Here is a 17224-nt window from a genome sequence, read left to right on the forward strand (position 1 = left end):
GAAGCTGCTTTGTAAACTGAAGAATGAGTACTGTGTTCTAAGGCTGAGCTTTCCAGCCTGTAGTCATTACTTAATAATTTGTGGAATATATAAAACATTTAAGGAGGCATTTGGGTCCCTGGTGTGGGAGTTTAAACCCAATTCTGACTTTTTTTACACTAGAAAAGAGCATCTTAAAACGCTCTTCTTTTCCAGGCACAAGTGGTCAAGGCTGGAAACAACAGAGGCATAGCTGGGACAGAAATATGTTGTTCACGTAAGCTCTGGTCCCCGCTGGAGCTTATGATGCAGCACTAGAAGGGTGTTATATTTTGCAGGTTGAGATTTCTTGGAAAGGTGATGGGCTTCCCCAAGGAGACCTGCAGCAGGGAGGAGTGTGGATAGCTTTGGGATACTTCAGCAACCCTTTCTCCAAGGCTGCAGGTTCTGTAGAACTTGGCATAAAAGATCTGTCGTGTCATTTTGTTTCTTAGTTGGTATAATTTTGCCAGAATTAAGGGTATCGGACGTCTTATTATACCTCAGTTAGTTCTGCATAACATTTGGGATCTTTTAACTGTCCTTTTTGCAAACTGTCTGTATTCAGGAAGTAGGTATGTTGGGGTTTGAGTGGTATAGATAGTGTTAGGGCATAATCAGAGTTTTTAGCCAGATGGCCCTACATATTTGAGTGAACTGGGTCTAAATTCATACGAACTATGACTTCAGCCACTTAATAGAAAAATAAGATGCAGTTCTCTAACTAAGACCTTAATATTCAACTAGTGCAGTAATGTGGTCAGTTTAAGTTATTTAAGGCTTCTTTGCTGAATCAAGCTACCCTGCTCAGTTCCTGCTGCTAAGCTTACTTTCACAATAGGGAGGAAGTAGACAATTTTTTTTCTGGGGTTAAAAGCCATTCTTCTGCATCTAATTTACGTGAATGTTATGGAGTTTATAGCAATTATGCTGCGCTCCTTTCTAAGTCCTTCATGTGACTAATTCTGTCATTTCTTTGCTTCGAAAGAACCATGTTTCGATTTAGGCTTTAGATTTAGGTACTGTTAATTATATGATACAATATAATGCTTTTCAGTTATGGGACTGTAATCTGGTTCTCATATGTGTGCTTTAAAAATGTATTGTTGATTTTAAGCCTGAAACATACATGTGAGAATACACTGCAATTTGGATTTTTAACTTCTCAAAACAAATGGATTTGCTGTATACTGCAAGATACTACAGTTGAATCATAACGTGACACATTCCTAAAATTTACACAATCTCTGTGTGAGGAAAATAGTTTAAGTAAACCTATTCATGGTGAAACTAGTAAAGGCATACAGGCAAGAGCATGCTCTTGTCACACATTTGCGTTCCATTTTACGTGTTTTTTTAAATGGCAGCACTTGAAGTATTTACTTCCATGTGATGTTTGTGAAGGTGTGTTCTCCTTTTTCTTTTTAAGTATTTTAATTCAGGAGAAGACCTAAGGGGATAGTTTTATACTACATATAATCTGGTGTAAATATGGACTGCAACCAAAAGAAATCTTCTCACTGCTTCTGTTGATACTGATCTGATGATTGTGTGGCCTTGGCATTCACTGACTGACTGGGTGGAGGATTGCACAACAAAAAGGGGAAAAAAGTATATTTTGTTGAATCAGCAAACTGAAGCAACATACCCAGCAGCTGTATGATTACCAGATCTGGCGCAAAGAAGGGGATGGGACAAAACTGTAATGGTGAAAAGTGGAATTACTGCTTTTGGCAGCAGCCCACAGTTGCACCAGATTAGGTGGAATGGGGCGGGGGGGGGGAACTTTCTTGCAGAAAGTGTGTATTGAAATCCCCATGAGGTCATGGGGATTTAAATAGCTCCATAAATTGTGATATGCCTTGTGAACTTTTGGTATTCGTTTAGGTCAGGTCATAGTGATGTAAAAGATAATAAAAAAAGAGCAAAGTTGTCAACACAGGTGGGGGAAGACTACAGAAGTTTATTCAACGTTTTGCTACAAGCTAGAAATCCAGGCTGTTAATTATCCTGGCATCTGTAAAGGAAATCTGCTGATCTGATGACCAGCAATGTAACCTTCAGCAGTGTCATGCTGGAAGTCTGAAAGCCTGTGAGGTATTAAAGACTTCACAATTCTTTCAAGCAAGGAATGTTTTTTCATCTGGCTTTTGTGGTGCATATAGCTTGTTACTGGCCCACTGTAGAATCAACATTTGGAAATGTTCTTGTTCATGTTGACTTAATGAGTTAGGTGGAAGAAATTACCTGTAAGTCTTTTTCCTAGAGAAAGTTTAGAGGGGAAAAAGTCATTTCAAAAATAAGCTTCCTTCCTGTAAACTGTTTTTTGAGAGAGAAGGAGATGTATGTATGCAAAGATATATACATGTGTGTGTCTGTACACACACACAAACACTTGGCAATCTCATTCTTAGTTATGAGTGTCTTGCATTTTGGATGAGCAGCCATATCCTGAACGTTATTCAAATTGATAGGTCAAGTATGGAAAATAATTTGGCTAGAGAACTTAAGGTTCAATTTCAGTCTTTGAGGACAGAATTGGTTTTGCTTCTGTCAAGAGATGCTTTCCTGTGATCACTTTCAGGATAAGGAAAATTGTCAATTGCACCTAATTATTTTTGTGAAATTCTGCTTGAATTCTGTAACCACAATGGTTTTAAGGACCATTTTGGATTTTGTTTCCAGGGTCTAAAGAAGATTTCTACTTGACTCATGAGATAATGCGACCTTTCTTATATCCAAATCTTTGAGATCAGAAGAAAGGAAAATTTCATACTCTTGATGTCAGGTAAATTACATAATACTGTTGAAGGCAGACATTAAGCAGGCTGGATGGAAATGTTTAAATAAGAATAAGGGATTTGCCTGCATTCAGGTCACCTGTTCAGAAGGATTAATTGGAGTTGTGATATGAATTATAGAAATGAAGACCTCTTTCTAAATTGAATTGTTCAGATTTCATTGGAAGCAGCAGCTTCAGGGGTAGCGTGAAGTTCTGTTGCGACCTTATCTGCAGAGCTTTCTCTCTGCGCGGCCACAAGTTAAAACTGTGGTTGTATGCAAAGCCTGTGTAGTGAAAAGTGGTTTGGCATGTTACGATAGTCAGTGATTCCATCTTTCTCAGAAGTCTTGCTTTTAGCCCTTTTAGCTGTGTTGTTTCTGTGTGAAAATTAGATCTTTATCCAGCTCGGTTGTCTTCAATTTGAGGGCTTGGGGTATTCTTAAAATATATGTCAGAAGCAGATTTATTAACACCCTTATTCATAATGATGTCATGAGGCTGTTACTCATATCCAGGAAAGACTTAAGTCCGTGTTTACCAGAAACACACCACTTGACTTGAGTGTTGGTGGTTCTTGCTGGAGTGTTTTGACACTTTCTCTGCCACCCCTGCTACAGGGCGTTATTCTCTGATGGAAATGTAGGTCAGTCTCTGCAGCTTCAGGGTGACTCTCAAGAGTGTTATTTTGAAAGTGTTTTCATCCGTGATTTAAGTAGAGAGAAGTTTTTGCGTTGGGCATGGCTGTGCCTCAGCTTTCTTACGTTAACTTTATTGCAGGCTATAACTTATGGCAAATGGACAGGTAAACAATGGAGTACTGACATTTTATGGCACTGCAGCAATATTCATCAGATATCAGTAATTAAAGCCGGAGGTTTCATGAGAGGAGTTCAGATTTTCTGATTTTCCTCTCTATTGATCTGGCATTAAATTTGGTAATCTCAATAGAAAATAAATGTATATTTTCAAGTCTAAGGATACTGATGCTTACTTCCCAGAGACTCCAATATATTTTAATACCGAAGAGTATGCTGTTTGTACTGCATCAGTAACATTAAACAGATTTATTACAGGGGCTGTGCTGTGTAACATTTCCTCAAAACTTCAGCTCTGACCTGATTTTCAGCAAGACTTGGATTATTCCTTTGTCCAATTTAAGTTCTGGGATGCAGCTTATTTATAACTGCAGCTTTTATTTATAACTGTTGTTTGTAGTATGCAAGATAAAAGATTGTACTGAATTTGTAAGATGACTAAATATGTTTCCCTCCCTGCCCCAATCTGTTGTTAGTACAGCTTTCAAAAATGCATTGGCACCGCATTATCATACTGCACATATGAGCTCGGGTCTGAGCTCCACTGGGATTTCCCAACGGAGCTGCTTAGTGCACAGGAGACACTTTTGCTTGTGTTCCATCTCTGTCCTTTATCAGCGTGTGCTGGGCTGTGTGCACTGGGCTAGAAAACAAGGATGGCATACGTGGTTTTTTGCTGTTAAATGTTTTTGAGCCACTGGAAATTATTGGTCATGCCTTGTTCCTGTGAAAGGCTGGTGGAATCTGGGAGTAAAATTGGTGTCAGGTGTAGCAAATCATGGCTCAGGTAGTGTCTGAGTCTACTGATTGTTGTGATTAGGTAAGCATGAGTGGCCTCCTTTTGAAAATTCCATATTTAAAAAAAAAAAAAGTTCCTATGTTACTTGCCCTCTCATTGCTCCTCTGTGGAGAATAACCTGTTGCCACCATCAGAAGGGGTAGAGATCTGCCCTGTAGTATTTAGAAATTTAGCATTTATTTCTAATGCAGAATCTAATTATGACATCATCTTTCTAGAAAATGACCTGAATTTTTTTTTCCATGTTTTGCCTCAGTGAATGAGGTTTTCTTTACTGCATAAACGTTACGGTAGTGTATAATTGATTTCCTACAAGATCTCTACCCTGTTTGTAGCTTTTTTGGGGGGTGTGATTCTTCAGTCTGTGAAAGAAAAGTATTTAAGAGCTATCAGGATATTAAATCCCATTTTATTACATTACTTTCAGAAATGATTTAGCATGACTTTGAAGGGTATGCAAACAGATCACTTGTTAACATTGTAAATATTTGTCTTTCAAGACATGACAATATTATACATGTAGCAGTCAATCTTGGGTTTTAGGAATAATTTCTAAGTAAATTGATCCATGAATACAATTTCATAGTATTGATAAAATGCCAAGTGCTAATCTGTAATGAGATGGCTGCACAGCTGCATTTTTGTAAGGTAATATTTAAAGTGTTTGTGAAAGTCCCAAGGGTGAACTGAATGAGGTGGCATTAGCATCACGACGGGTGGTGTCCCAAGACGCAGAGACGCCAGGAACTCGGGTGCCGATGGCTAGAGTGGGTAAGCTTTACTGATCTCGGAGTCGGGCACTGAGCAGAGCAGATAGGTATCAGAAGAACTTCACCTTCTGAGGAATTCAAATGAAGGATCTTGTAAGATTGCCGGGTAGATTTCTTCTGTCCCTGAAGTGGTGAAGTATGGTTTTTCTCATTTGTTCGCTGGCGTGAGAGAAGAGGCTTCCAGGTCTGGCAGATGTGGAGGAGAGCTGGAGAGCATGTGGTTGTGGTGGTATAGGAAGCGCAAATTGAAGAGTTGTCTTCTTTCCGTGCAAGACTGTGCTGAAGCAGCAATTAAACTCTGAGACTTAATGGCTTAATTTTATTTGGACGGAATTGCCTTACTTGATGTCTCCTCTGGTTATTTTTGTAATGTCTCCTGTGGATTATTTGTACGCTGGGCTGAAAGAGAAAGTAGGAAAGCACTTTATTCATAGGCTCTTTAGGTGCATTTGAAGTAGAATCAGGTAGTTTTCAAGTGGCTATACATAATCCACTGAATAAAATTCTCTTTGACATTTTTTTTTTCTGAACATCTCCCTATCTAAAATGTACAGAGCATCTATATAAGATTCAATTAACACCTTCACAAAAAGTCACGATAATGGAGAAGCGTAACACAACTCATAGTTGCTTTTGGCCTTCCGTTTTAAAAACTTCTGTAATGGATTTAAAACTTTGAAATCAGGCCACAGGGTGTTAGGAACAACAACTTGTATTTGTTTTGCTGTCTCTATTCATATCTAGTGATGCTATCTATACACATATGTTAGGATCTGTCGTCCTTCCTTTGCATTTGGTCCATTAAACTTAAATTCAAGTTATGAAGGATTTGGACCTGTTACACTGCCTTGTGCTCTTGAGGAGATATGCACCTAGGAGTAACCATGTAGTTATAAGGAACTGGGCCAAAGTATTCTGAATATATGATGCAAAATTGCAAAAAGGTGAAATTCTGTGAAGAATGTGTATGAGCATCTTACAAAGGTTGGAGCAGAGTCATGTCTTTATAGTCCTGTGGCTCCTTTGTGAAGCAACTTTTAAAAGTATAACTTGTAAACTTAGGGTTTTTTTTTCTCAAATCTGATTTTGATGGGGCTTTAAAGATCATGGATAACTTTAATTTTATTTTGTAATTAATTTTCCATTTTATTTCCTAATTACATGAAAGCAAGAAATCAAATATTAGGGAAGAGTACAAGGCTAATGCAGCATTCAGTGCATGAGACGGGGACTTGCTATGAAATAAAGAACATTACTGTTTTGAGCATTGGAATGTGTACATCAAGAAATGTAGACTAATCAGGCTTTTTGTCTTGATCATATTTTAACAATCTGGCCTATTCTTTTTCTGTGTCTTTAGGTAATAGGGCAGTAAGTCTCTGCTTGCATTTAAAATGTCTGACATTTTGGGGGAGTTTCCACAATCTAAATAATATAAGGAGTCACATTAGCCGAGAGTTTGCATGGTGAATGCCATAGATTAAGGAAAGGATGATGCATTCCATGTGAAGTAGCCATTCTCAGCTGCCGTTTGGAGACTTCATTAAATTACTGGAGATGGTATGCCTTCCTAATATTATGCACTCAATTTTAAAACTGTTTGAGGCATGATCCAACAAAAGGAACATAATGTATTAGTAGTTAATTAAAATTCAAATTGTCCTTAATTCATACCCTATGTGTCATAGCCCTCATGGTTATATTCTGCTACTGATGTTGCATAACTGTTGGTTGAAACTAATGCTTTATTTTAAATTCTATAGTAATCCCTTTCTGGCGTAATTTGTTTTCAAATGAAAGACAAAAAGGGCTATTAATTTAAATGTTTGTTAATAAGGATAAAACATGAGGTTTACATAGAAGGCTGATGCTCTAATCACAGGCGTCAACTGTTCTATTTTATTTGTCTTATGTTCTGCGGCAATATGTTCCTGGGGGGAAGGAGTGTATGTCAGTGTTTTCAAAATTAAAAACGGGGGGGTTATTTGTATATATTCACAAAAATTTGTACAAATATAGCTAAAAGGCATATATAGAAAGGCAAGTGAAAGCAGTATTAAAAATCAGATGTCGTACTGTTAATTCTTTCCTTTATCCTGCTTGCATCAACGAATCTTCCCAGAATAACTTCACACCAAACACTTTATTAAGAGTAGCATGCAAAAATTCCAAGCCAGTTCTGTTATGAAACACCCTTGAGTTTCACATGGCAGCCTTTTACGTATTGGTAAACAAGCCAGGGTAGGGTTGCTCTTAAATTGCTGTCCCAGAAAGGGTTGATCTCTGGGGGTGAGAATAGGCAAGTCTCGTTATGGAAAGGAGGATGTTCACCTTTTGCAGAACAGGACAGTGGGAATGCTTTGCAGGGGGTAAGGTTGTCCCGAAAAATTCCTGTAAGCCTTCCTCTTAGTGCTAAAGAGTTCCTCTTCAAAGACAGATCTTAAATGTTTTGATACATTTATACTTCAGACAGCGTAATGATTTATAAACATGGTGGTCCCTGATCACTTGGCTGGCTTTTATTGTAACAATTCATTAATTTGAGCTCAGTAAAATAAAATCTTCTGCAAAACCATAAAGAAAGGCAAGGCTGGAGATGAGAGCTTTCATATTACAATAGTAGATCCTGTGGCCACCCCAGCAAGATATTCCTGGTGAATGACATGTTGTTACTGCTTTTCACAGAAAACTGCTAACGGGCTTCTCTCAACTTTTTTACAAATATTCTGCCAAAAAGTAGAGGAACAATTGCTGGATTTGTATTAGTACTGTAGCTGAAGGTCTACAATCAGACAATTATTTTCTGGTCTAGGGTGCAGTGCAGCAGCAGGAATAAAACATCAAGAATTTGGTTTTAAAGTAGCAAAATAGGCTGAACAAGTGACAAACACAGGGGAAAAATTATTTGGCTGATGATTGAATTTTTCATCTGAAATTCACAGCATTTTTGTGAAAAGCTATTTTTCAAGTGTTATCACAGAAATAACTTTATCAGTTGGCATGCTTTGCAAGTTTTTTTTTTTTTCCACATGAATTAAATGGGAAAACGTAGGGATATATGGCTGCTTTCCCTATGAAGTTCACTTCAGTGTGGTGAACAATTAAATTTGGCCATAATTGCGTAAGTAAGTAAGTATAATATTGAAGACAGATAGTGTCTGATCCTACCGCTGCAATTCTCAAATGAAACACAATTCCACAGAAGCTCTGCCAGATATTTCTTGAATTGTACCTGGACTTACTGATCTTTTCTGGGATCTCTGCGCACACTGGGCTTTTGTCACCGCCTCAGAGCTGAAATGCCTACGTGCAATGAGAGCTGCTCTCACTTAGAAGAGCTCTGGCTAACCAAATTATCCAGCAGATAAAACATTCATGTTGGGAACCCAGTTTTGGCTGACGTACCTGGTATCACTGGTTACGTGGGATTAGATGCTGACACCATGATCTTGTATTGGCAGGCTGTTCTTTCAGTATTGTTTTTATACGTTTAAGGTAAAGGATATGCACTATGTATGTCTGAAGCCCTCAGACAGCACTGCTGTTAAGGTGATTGATAGTCACGAATACTTGTTAATGTATTTTAATAGCATTTAGATCAGGTTACATTACAGTGAATCGACTCAATAATTAGGGATCTAATAAAAGCTTTTTTGTTGGAATGAAGCTCCATTGAATATATTTCTTTTTCCGCTTCAATGTTTTCCTTGTGCTTGAGGTCTGCACATATCTTTACCTTTTGATTCTTAAAGGATTTAGTACTGTCAAATCTTATGTAAGTTTTTGTGTGTCATTTTGAATGTGCAGGAGGAACAGATCTGTGCAGAGAACACTTAAATTTGCATGGTTATTTTTTAGAGCAGAATTGTATTTTCAGAATTGTTGAGAGTACTTTATGTACAGTGTATTGATTTTTCTAGGAGATACTGGAAATATCACTTGTTTTAAAATAGTATTGCGGAGTGTAAAATATTTGCTGCGTGTGGGGTTACTTGGTGTGTATGTCATATTTTGTATAAATGTCCTCTATGCGCTGTTAGGAGAGCTAAACCTATGGTCTTCCACGGAAACTTTTGTAATGTGAATATAATTCTCTTTTAACTTGATGAACCAAACACGTATACAATGAGGAGAAAAAAACCCCCCTCTCTGTGTAATATAAAGACATTAAATTATGAAATATACTTAACTCACCGGTATTATAGGTAGCATGCATGTAGTCTTGGCTTTTTCCAAACATCAGCTGTGCCAGAATTCTTTACCTCTTTTAGTTATCATCTGGTTTTGTTCATTATGTACTTTTTCTTGCAATTGCTTCCTAGTTTAAGTTTACCATTTCTTATCTTGCGTGTGTCTTTCCATTCCCTCTCTGCCCCCGTTACAGTATTAGGGTTTCCCCCTTGCCCTCTGAGGGAGTGCAAGGCTAACTTAGAGGCTTGGATTAGTGTATCTGGACATGCCACTCTTCACAAAACAGTGGTAGTGGAAATAAAATAATCTGTTGCCATCTCTGTGTGTTAGCTGTATGGATGTCGCTTTCATTTCTAGAATTGGTTATTGAATTGAGGTTCTCCTTTCTTAGTGGTAGGATGGAATACACAGAGGTATACATAAAAGTCAGGGTGGTTTTTAGTTAAAAATACAAATCTGTGCACCGTTTGCTCCTTTGTCATTCTTTGCATACAATTGATATATCATGAATGTTAGTATTGATACTCAGAAATAAACCTCAAAATTGCAGTTCTAACTGAAGCCTTGACCTTTACAAATATATGCCTTATTTTTGTTTATAGGTGTAAAACGAAGGTGTATGTAGACAACCTTCCCACGACAAGCGTTGTCATTGTTTTTCACAATGAGGCTTGGAGCACACTTCTACGAACTGTTCATAGCGTGATAAACCGGTCACCACGACACATGCTGGAAGAAATCGTCCTCGTCGATGATGCCAGTGAAAGAGGTAATGATAACATCAATGCCTTAGCTTGCTGCTCTTTTTGCTTCAAAAATTGAGACCGTAGAAAGTCGGTCTTAGCTCTCCTCAGCAAGACACAGTAGCTGGGGCAGGGGAGGGCAGAGTAAGCAATGCCCATTTGGAAATACAGGTAGGTCATTCTCTGCTCAAAACTAGTGTAAGTTTATCTGTCTGTTTATTTTTCTGTTGACCGTGTAGAGTTCGTGTTTGCTAGTGGGTTTATCCAGTTACAGCTTTCATGTTTTGTGTTTAGGATTTTAACACATTCCTAAAGTTTGAAAGCATTTAATACTTGAATCACCTTGTGAATAATAGCAAAGGCAACTGTGTTCCTCACACACATCCAAATTCACTATCACTATTGCCATCAAGCTTGGTGTTCAGAGGGATTAATTTTGATTATTCAGTTCATAGGAAGTTGAAAGTCAGTTTCTATGTTGTAAGAGATTCCACTTATTAATAACTAGTGGTCCAGATGAAAACTCCATGCTACAGAATGAAACTTTCCATGTGTAATGAAATTAATAGACAAAACTTGAGACTGATTTTTTCTTAAAATAAAATAACTTTATTTAGATTTTACTCTTTTCTTATTTTTTGTAAATTACAATATAGTAGAAATAAAAATAATATTCTAGACAATACTTGATACTTCATTTTGGTTAATAGTTGATATTTGGCTTGTTCTTTGCTTGATTTTCCTCAGTGATACGGGTTATAAAGTATAACTTGAGGGATATTTGGGGTTATTTTTCTTGTGTTTGTAAATGGAGATGACAGGTTATTATGTTTTTTTTAATGTAAAATATTTCTATATTTTTACACCGAATCACACTTTTTTTTCCTGTATTTCAACATTGAAAGTTTTCCAGTAGGACTAATAGCCACTAGAAATAGGCCACTAGAAAAAAGTCTTGGCAGCCACCCATTGTAGGCTGTTAATCTGTATCAGCAGGAATTCCCATGCTTTAGTTATGGAAGGGTTTTACACCCAGCATGCTGACATCTCTGCCTGATGCTTCTGATTCAAGTGATGCAAAATCCATATTCTCCTGTTTATGGTAATTCCAACTCCAGAGTAAGACGGCTGACTGTTGTGCAGACAACAAGATCTGTCCAAACAAGATCTATGTATGAAGAGGGACACTGGATTTCAGATCATATGGTCTAAGTAGCATTATGGTGTGTGGATTACAATGTTTAACAGGAGTTTTTGTAGCTGAAGACCTTTAGGAGTGGATTTTTGAACTTCATGTCTAACATGGTAGAAAGTATAATGAGGTTTTTTTTCTTCAGATTGCATGTGTGTATGATGCCTTAGCATATTAACTGACTTATTCTGAACTATGCAGGTCTAGAGTACAGCTGGTTGTGGAGTAGCTGAGTAGGCTAAAGAAAGATCATATCAGCTAACTGAGCTCTGACCAACCCGTTTTCCTAAGGAAGCATAGCTCATGCACTCAGGTTGTGTTTGCACTTGTATCAGTCTGTGTTCCATTCCTCTCTCGGGCACCCTCACTTGCTTTTGCTTTCTTACCTGATGTTAACTTCAGCTGCTTCAGCCAATTTTGGTGCAATTTGGAAGAAGGGACAGAGATCTTAAATACAATTACGCTCTGGCAGCAGCGGAGGAGTGCCCATGCAAAGGGCAAGGCTACCACATAAATGTATTCCAGATTAGATGAGAGAGATGGGATTAGTTTTTGCTTTTAGAAAGGCAAAAGATCAAATTTTCACTGTTTTGACTTGTGGGGAATTTATAATTACACCCCTAAATTTCTTGCAGTTTTTCAACCTTTCTAAAAAATTCCACATTTCTTTGGTTCTAGTGCGTGTGAAACCGCTCACCTCTCTTGGAGTTGTTCCCAGGGAACAATCCTTTTTTTATCACGGATGTTTATATTTGGATTTTGATACTAAGTTATTGTCCAGGTATATGCTTCCTTAATGGAACAGAGGTAGTATGTTTGTTTTGGCTGGTTAGCTTTTGTGCACAGACTCTTGCTAGGAAAACAAAGTTTATCGCAAGTGTGCTCCGTTTCATTTGTCAAAACAGTCCTTGGCACTAATTCAAATCAGTGCTAGTGATTAATTGTGACAGGTCAGCTTTCAATATGATCTAGAAATAAAGAGCAAGCTAATATTAAAATAATGTAGACATAATATTTCCTATGTTTTGCCTCTTCAATTTCTGTTTTAGAAAAAAATTAATTTTAACATAGCAATAGCCATGTCCTCATTATGAAGTAGAACTATAGTCCAGTTAAAAAAGCATGTGGTTTTCTCTAGATAACTTTTCTGTTCCTGGGTTTGAGTTGGGTAATAAAAGCAAAGGAACTTAATTCCAGGCTGAAAGATACAGCATTTCAGACTTTTTTTGGTGTTGTTATTGAACCTGTTCCAATATTTAGTTTTGAAATCTGTGATCTTCATTTCAGATCACTCAGGCATCTTCTGTTTGTAGTTATTTTCAACAATTACTGAAAGTTGTTTTTTGCTTTTGTTTTCCAAAAACTTGTTATGGTTCCAGCAAGCATGCTTTTACATTAAACAAAATGGAAGGGTATGATCCCTGAAAATTTGAAGGGTTTAGCATATGCTACTTAAGCATTCTGTTTGTGTTGAACTAAAACAGCAGACTTTTCCAGAAAAAGAAAAAGTTCAGCCTGAGTAGTGTATTTTGAATTCTAGCATCAGAGTCAATTTAATTGGAATAAAGTAAGCATTCAGTCTGCCTGAAGCACACTTTGTACCTGCTACTGTCATGCTCTTAGAAGAATGAATTTGCATAATATCATGCACTTATTTACACTGAAAAGGAGAGCTTTGGAGAAACAAGATGTGTCTGTAACATTGTTCTCAAGTTACTGATCAGAATTGATGTTTAGTTTTTAAGTATTGATCTTTGGTAACTTTTAAAACAAAAAAAGTTACCAGAAGAAATCAGGATTAGTCAGTACTTAAAACTAGGTCAGCACTGAATGGCCAAGTGTGGTAGGCAGATTGCATCAGGATAGAATACACTAACAGGAGTAGTTATACAGATACAGATCAAAGCAATGTAACCAAAACTAAATTCTAGCCAATAATGTCTTATAAAAGATTCACATTTCTTAAAACTGTTTGCATGCTTGTATGTGATAAATCTGTGGTTTATTGTAGTTTAATAAAAAAAAGTTTGAAATTTAATTTTTCATTTATATTCATATAAATGGGACTCAGTAATAGAATTGGCAAGGTATTTTTCAACTTACTTACTTGACTTGAACTGAATGTATTTGCTCTTTTGGCTTTCTTAGTTCTGCTACTGCCACAGAAGATGCTCTTTAAACTGTCCATAGTCCTAGATAAAATTATGCACCCTTTTGATACAGAAAAAGTTTGAAAGGAATATCCAGCAGAAAGACTTAAATGAAACTAAAGTTATACCTCTGAAAATACCTGAATTATTATTGTTTCCAAGTAGAAGTATTTGTGGGGTTTTTGTTTGGGTTTTGGGTTGGTTTGTTTGGTTTTTTTTTAATATTATCAAACCTCAGTCTGTTTGAAGTGTATGAGGCAATGCTAAAAATTTACTCAGCTGTCATCCTGGGTCACTTGTAAATAGCTGACTCTGTGATGCATAAAACTTTTCATTTGAGTGTTTAATATAGGGTTTAGTGTAAATATGACCAATAGGTTTGTATAGAAAATTGTCTCTACAGCTTGATTCTGGCTTTTCTTGTAGGCCAAAATGTATTCCATGCATTAAAAGACTATTCAAATACTCTTTTTAAAAGAAAAAAGCAGTTCTTGCCTTGAGAGACTTCTTTCTTGCCAAGAAACTATTACCAGTTTCTGGGTGTATGACTAGTCCAAAACCCTAGACTCTTGCTACTTGAACTGAGGGAGGGATGTGTATTGCTCTAAGAGACAGCGCTCTGGAGGGAAAATAGCTGCTTGGATTTGAGCATTTAGCCCTAACTGCTGGTAGCAGAGGAACACCAGAAATCTTGACGCCTGAGTTATTTCCATGCCTTTTGTAGGGCTGAGACATCAAGCTTTACCTTTCTTCTTATTTTGCTGAAATTCTAGTAATATTTTAAGGGCACAGTTACTGAATGTCTGGCACAATGTTTTGTTTCTGGGAATACTCCCTTCTGAAGTTTTGAACAAGGTGGTCGTTCATACGAGTATTTTTATGGACATGGTTAAACATGGGAGAAGGACTGTTCTTAACCGTGTTGCCTCCGTAGTGAAAACGCTGCACACATCTATGATTGTTTCTTAGAGAAAAAAAATTTTAAAAGAACCTGAAAAGATAAATTGAAATTTGAAATACTTTACAGAGAAAATGTAGGTAGGACTTAAGATTTTTATATGCAATATGTTGACCGTGACTTTCTGTAATACAACCTTCTGGTTTATGCTTGTTCTTGACTGGCTGCACTTATACTATTGAAATCTTTCTCTTTTCCTCCTGGCAGTATTTTACCATTTTGTTAATGTAACTGTGCCTTCAAGGACGAATGTCATAGCCCACATTCATTCAGCTTTAAGTGGTTAGAACTACTTTTAAAGCTTATCAGTACTACACCTGAAATGTGCAGAGGAACATGCTGATTTGTGTGACTTGCTCATGAGATGGTTAGCATAGAAAGAAATGCTTCACTGTTTTATTCTCTTTGTGTATATCGTAGAAGCCATATACATTAAAAATATAAACATTACCGTGATACTAGTTATTTTAAATTAGCGGCTTTGGAAAGCTACTCTGTAAAGAGCTGAGATTATATTTGCTACAGACTCAGTCAGCCAAATGATCTCTGTGCTCAACCGCAAAAGGCCTGCAAAATGTTCAGACATGTACACTTGGTTTGTACTAATAAACACGTATTCATGTGAGTCTCTGTTAATATGCAAAATAAGAGTTAACTTGCTTTGAGTTTCTCTGGAGACAATTATTTAAGATCTATCAACCTCTTAGGCTCCTTTAACACAGTTCAGCTTTCAAGATGTGTCAGAACTTATTTCTGTGGGTTTTAGTGACAGTCCAACAATGCACAGAAAAAAATGAGGAGTCAATTAGAACTTATTCATCCAGAGCAGTGGTAAGGAATGGTAATCACCCTCAGGTCAACTCTGCCTCTTGAGATTTACAAAACAGCCACTAAGAGTTCATGCCGTGCCTTTTTTCCCCCTTCCAGTGTCACACTTACTCTTGTATGAGGTAGTTACTATCTTATGCTAAATCCTACTGCAGGCTTTGCACTGTTGTAGTACAACTCCCATGTGCTTTGAGTGTATAATCTAATATATTCCGTAGCTGTGTTATAAGACTATTTTGCCTTTTTTACGGATTTGAAATCTGCAAGTTATTGCAGAAGTCTGTTTCTGTGACTGTCAATTGCATTCTCCCTCAATTCTTTGTTCTTCCTTTGGCATCATCCATCATAGTCTAATTTTTCGTGATGGACAAAAACTCTGCCTGGCAATGGGAAATTTGTTAATTTGGCAGCTCTTTGTAATGCAAGTAATTTTTAGTCTCTAGGCATATGGTAGTCAGTTATGCCTGTTCTATTTTGAATAATTTGTTCCTCAGCTAAGCAGAGGTTTGTTGGTGTTACAGATATTCGCTTATGATTTTGTCTTTATTTTTGGTTTTAGGTGTTACAGTGATAATGTAATAGAAAAAAATATTAGCCAGAAAAATCTAGAGAAAGCACAATTGAAAAATGAGTTTGATCATGATTTAAACTGCTTGCAAAGAAGTTATCTGTAAGTTACATTCCTGTAGGAGGTAATTCATTATGTTCAGCTAGTTGGATCATTTTCTGTATCTTCTTGGTAGTGAAGCGCTATGTCCAAGAGCACTTATGCATATGTTTTTGAAAGTAAGAGTCACATCTACTCCATAATAAAAACTTGCCTATCCCGTCTTGTTTCTGTGTAAGCATTCTACACTCTCTTCATTTTTGTGTTTTCCATAGTGAAGAAATGAAGAGGAGGAAGAACTTCCTGCTCTAGCAAGTGAAACACATGGAGATTTGAAAGAGCATATTGTGAAGGGTAGAATAAGCAGTAGAGGAAACTGAGAAAGTAGGAAAAGGATAGAAAAGAAATGAGGAAATGTCTCTTAATTCAAGTCTCTTCATCAAAAAAAAAAAAAAAAAAAAAAGCTGAACTATGTAACTGACAGTTTCCATGGTTTTCATCATTCTTTGCAGACTTCTTGAAAAGACCGCTGGAGAATTATGTGAAAAAATTAAAAGTACCTGTTCATGTGATTCGAATGGAACAGCGTTCTGGATTGATTAGAGCCAGATTAAAGGGGGCTGCTGCTTCTAAGGGCCAGGTCATCACCTTCTTAGATGCTCATTGTGAATGTACAGTAGGCTGGCTTGAACCTCTGCTGGCAAGGATCAAAGCTGACAGGTAATTATCCATCTGTTCGTCCACGTTGGTTTTTTGGGTTATTAAGAAATGCTCCAAGTGTTACAATAGAGCCTACGAGCAAATATCTACTTTCTGAAGGGCTGGATAAATTCTTATTGGTGTAAGGATAAAAGGCTAATTCAGTACAACTTCTAAAAAAGAAAACTTGGTTTAAAGTGACACTTATATTGGGATGCATGGGATAATGTGTTAAATAGCAGAGGACCTGAGCATGAGTGGATTTGAGAAAGCAGTGGAATTTGAGGTCTTCCATCTGCAGCCTGGCCCATTCCTTCATGAATTTGGGAAGATATTCTTGAGGAACAGATGGAGCCCTGATCTCACGTAACGCCAACACTGTGAGCAAGAGCTGTCAGGTTTACTGTTTTAAGGTTCTCATTGTGGTTTCTTTATTTCGTAATGCATTTGTATTGTGGAAATTTGTGCTGTGACTTGGACTTCTGGGGTGTATTTTCTAAAGTTAGAATAGTTACTGGAATCATACTGATCTACGCTGCAGTAACATAGCTTTGTATTATTATCATAAGTCAATATTCGCAACACTTACATCCATGATACTGTGATGGAAATTGTATGGGGGGGAGTGAAAGAATGGTCTGCTCTATAAAACATTCATACATCTGAGCAGTA

General features: G+C 37.1%; 1 protein-coding gene across 3 annotated transcripts in view; it reads left to right on the forward strand.

Moving 5' to 3' along the window:
- GALNT1 (polypeptide N-acetylgalactosaminyltransferase 1) overlaps nucleotides 1–17224 on the forward strand; it is an 87146-nt gene that overhangs the window by 50773 nt on the left and 19149 nt on the right. For all 3 annotated transcript variants that reach the window (XM_030012075.2, XM_030012073.2, XM_041123064.1), the window contains 2 exons: nucleotides 9978–10144; nucleotides 16366–16573. In XM_030012075.2, the coding sequence (XP_029867935.1) occupies nucleotides 9978–10144; nucleotides 16366–16573 (375 nt within the window). The remainder of the gene's footprint in view (nucleotides 1–9977; nucleotides 10145–16365; nucleotides 16574–17224) is intronic.

The sequence above is a fragment of the Aquila chrysaetos genome, chromosome 4, assembly GCF_900496995.4.
Source record: "Aquila chrysaetos chrysaetos chromosome 4, bAquChr1.4, whole genome shotgun sequence".
NCBI classification, from domain to species: Eukaryota; Metazoa; Chordata; class Aves; order Accipitriformes; family Accipitridae; genus Aquila; species Aquila chrysaetos.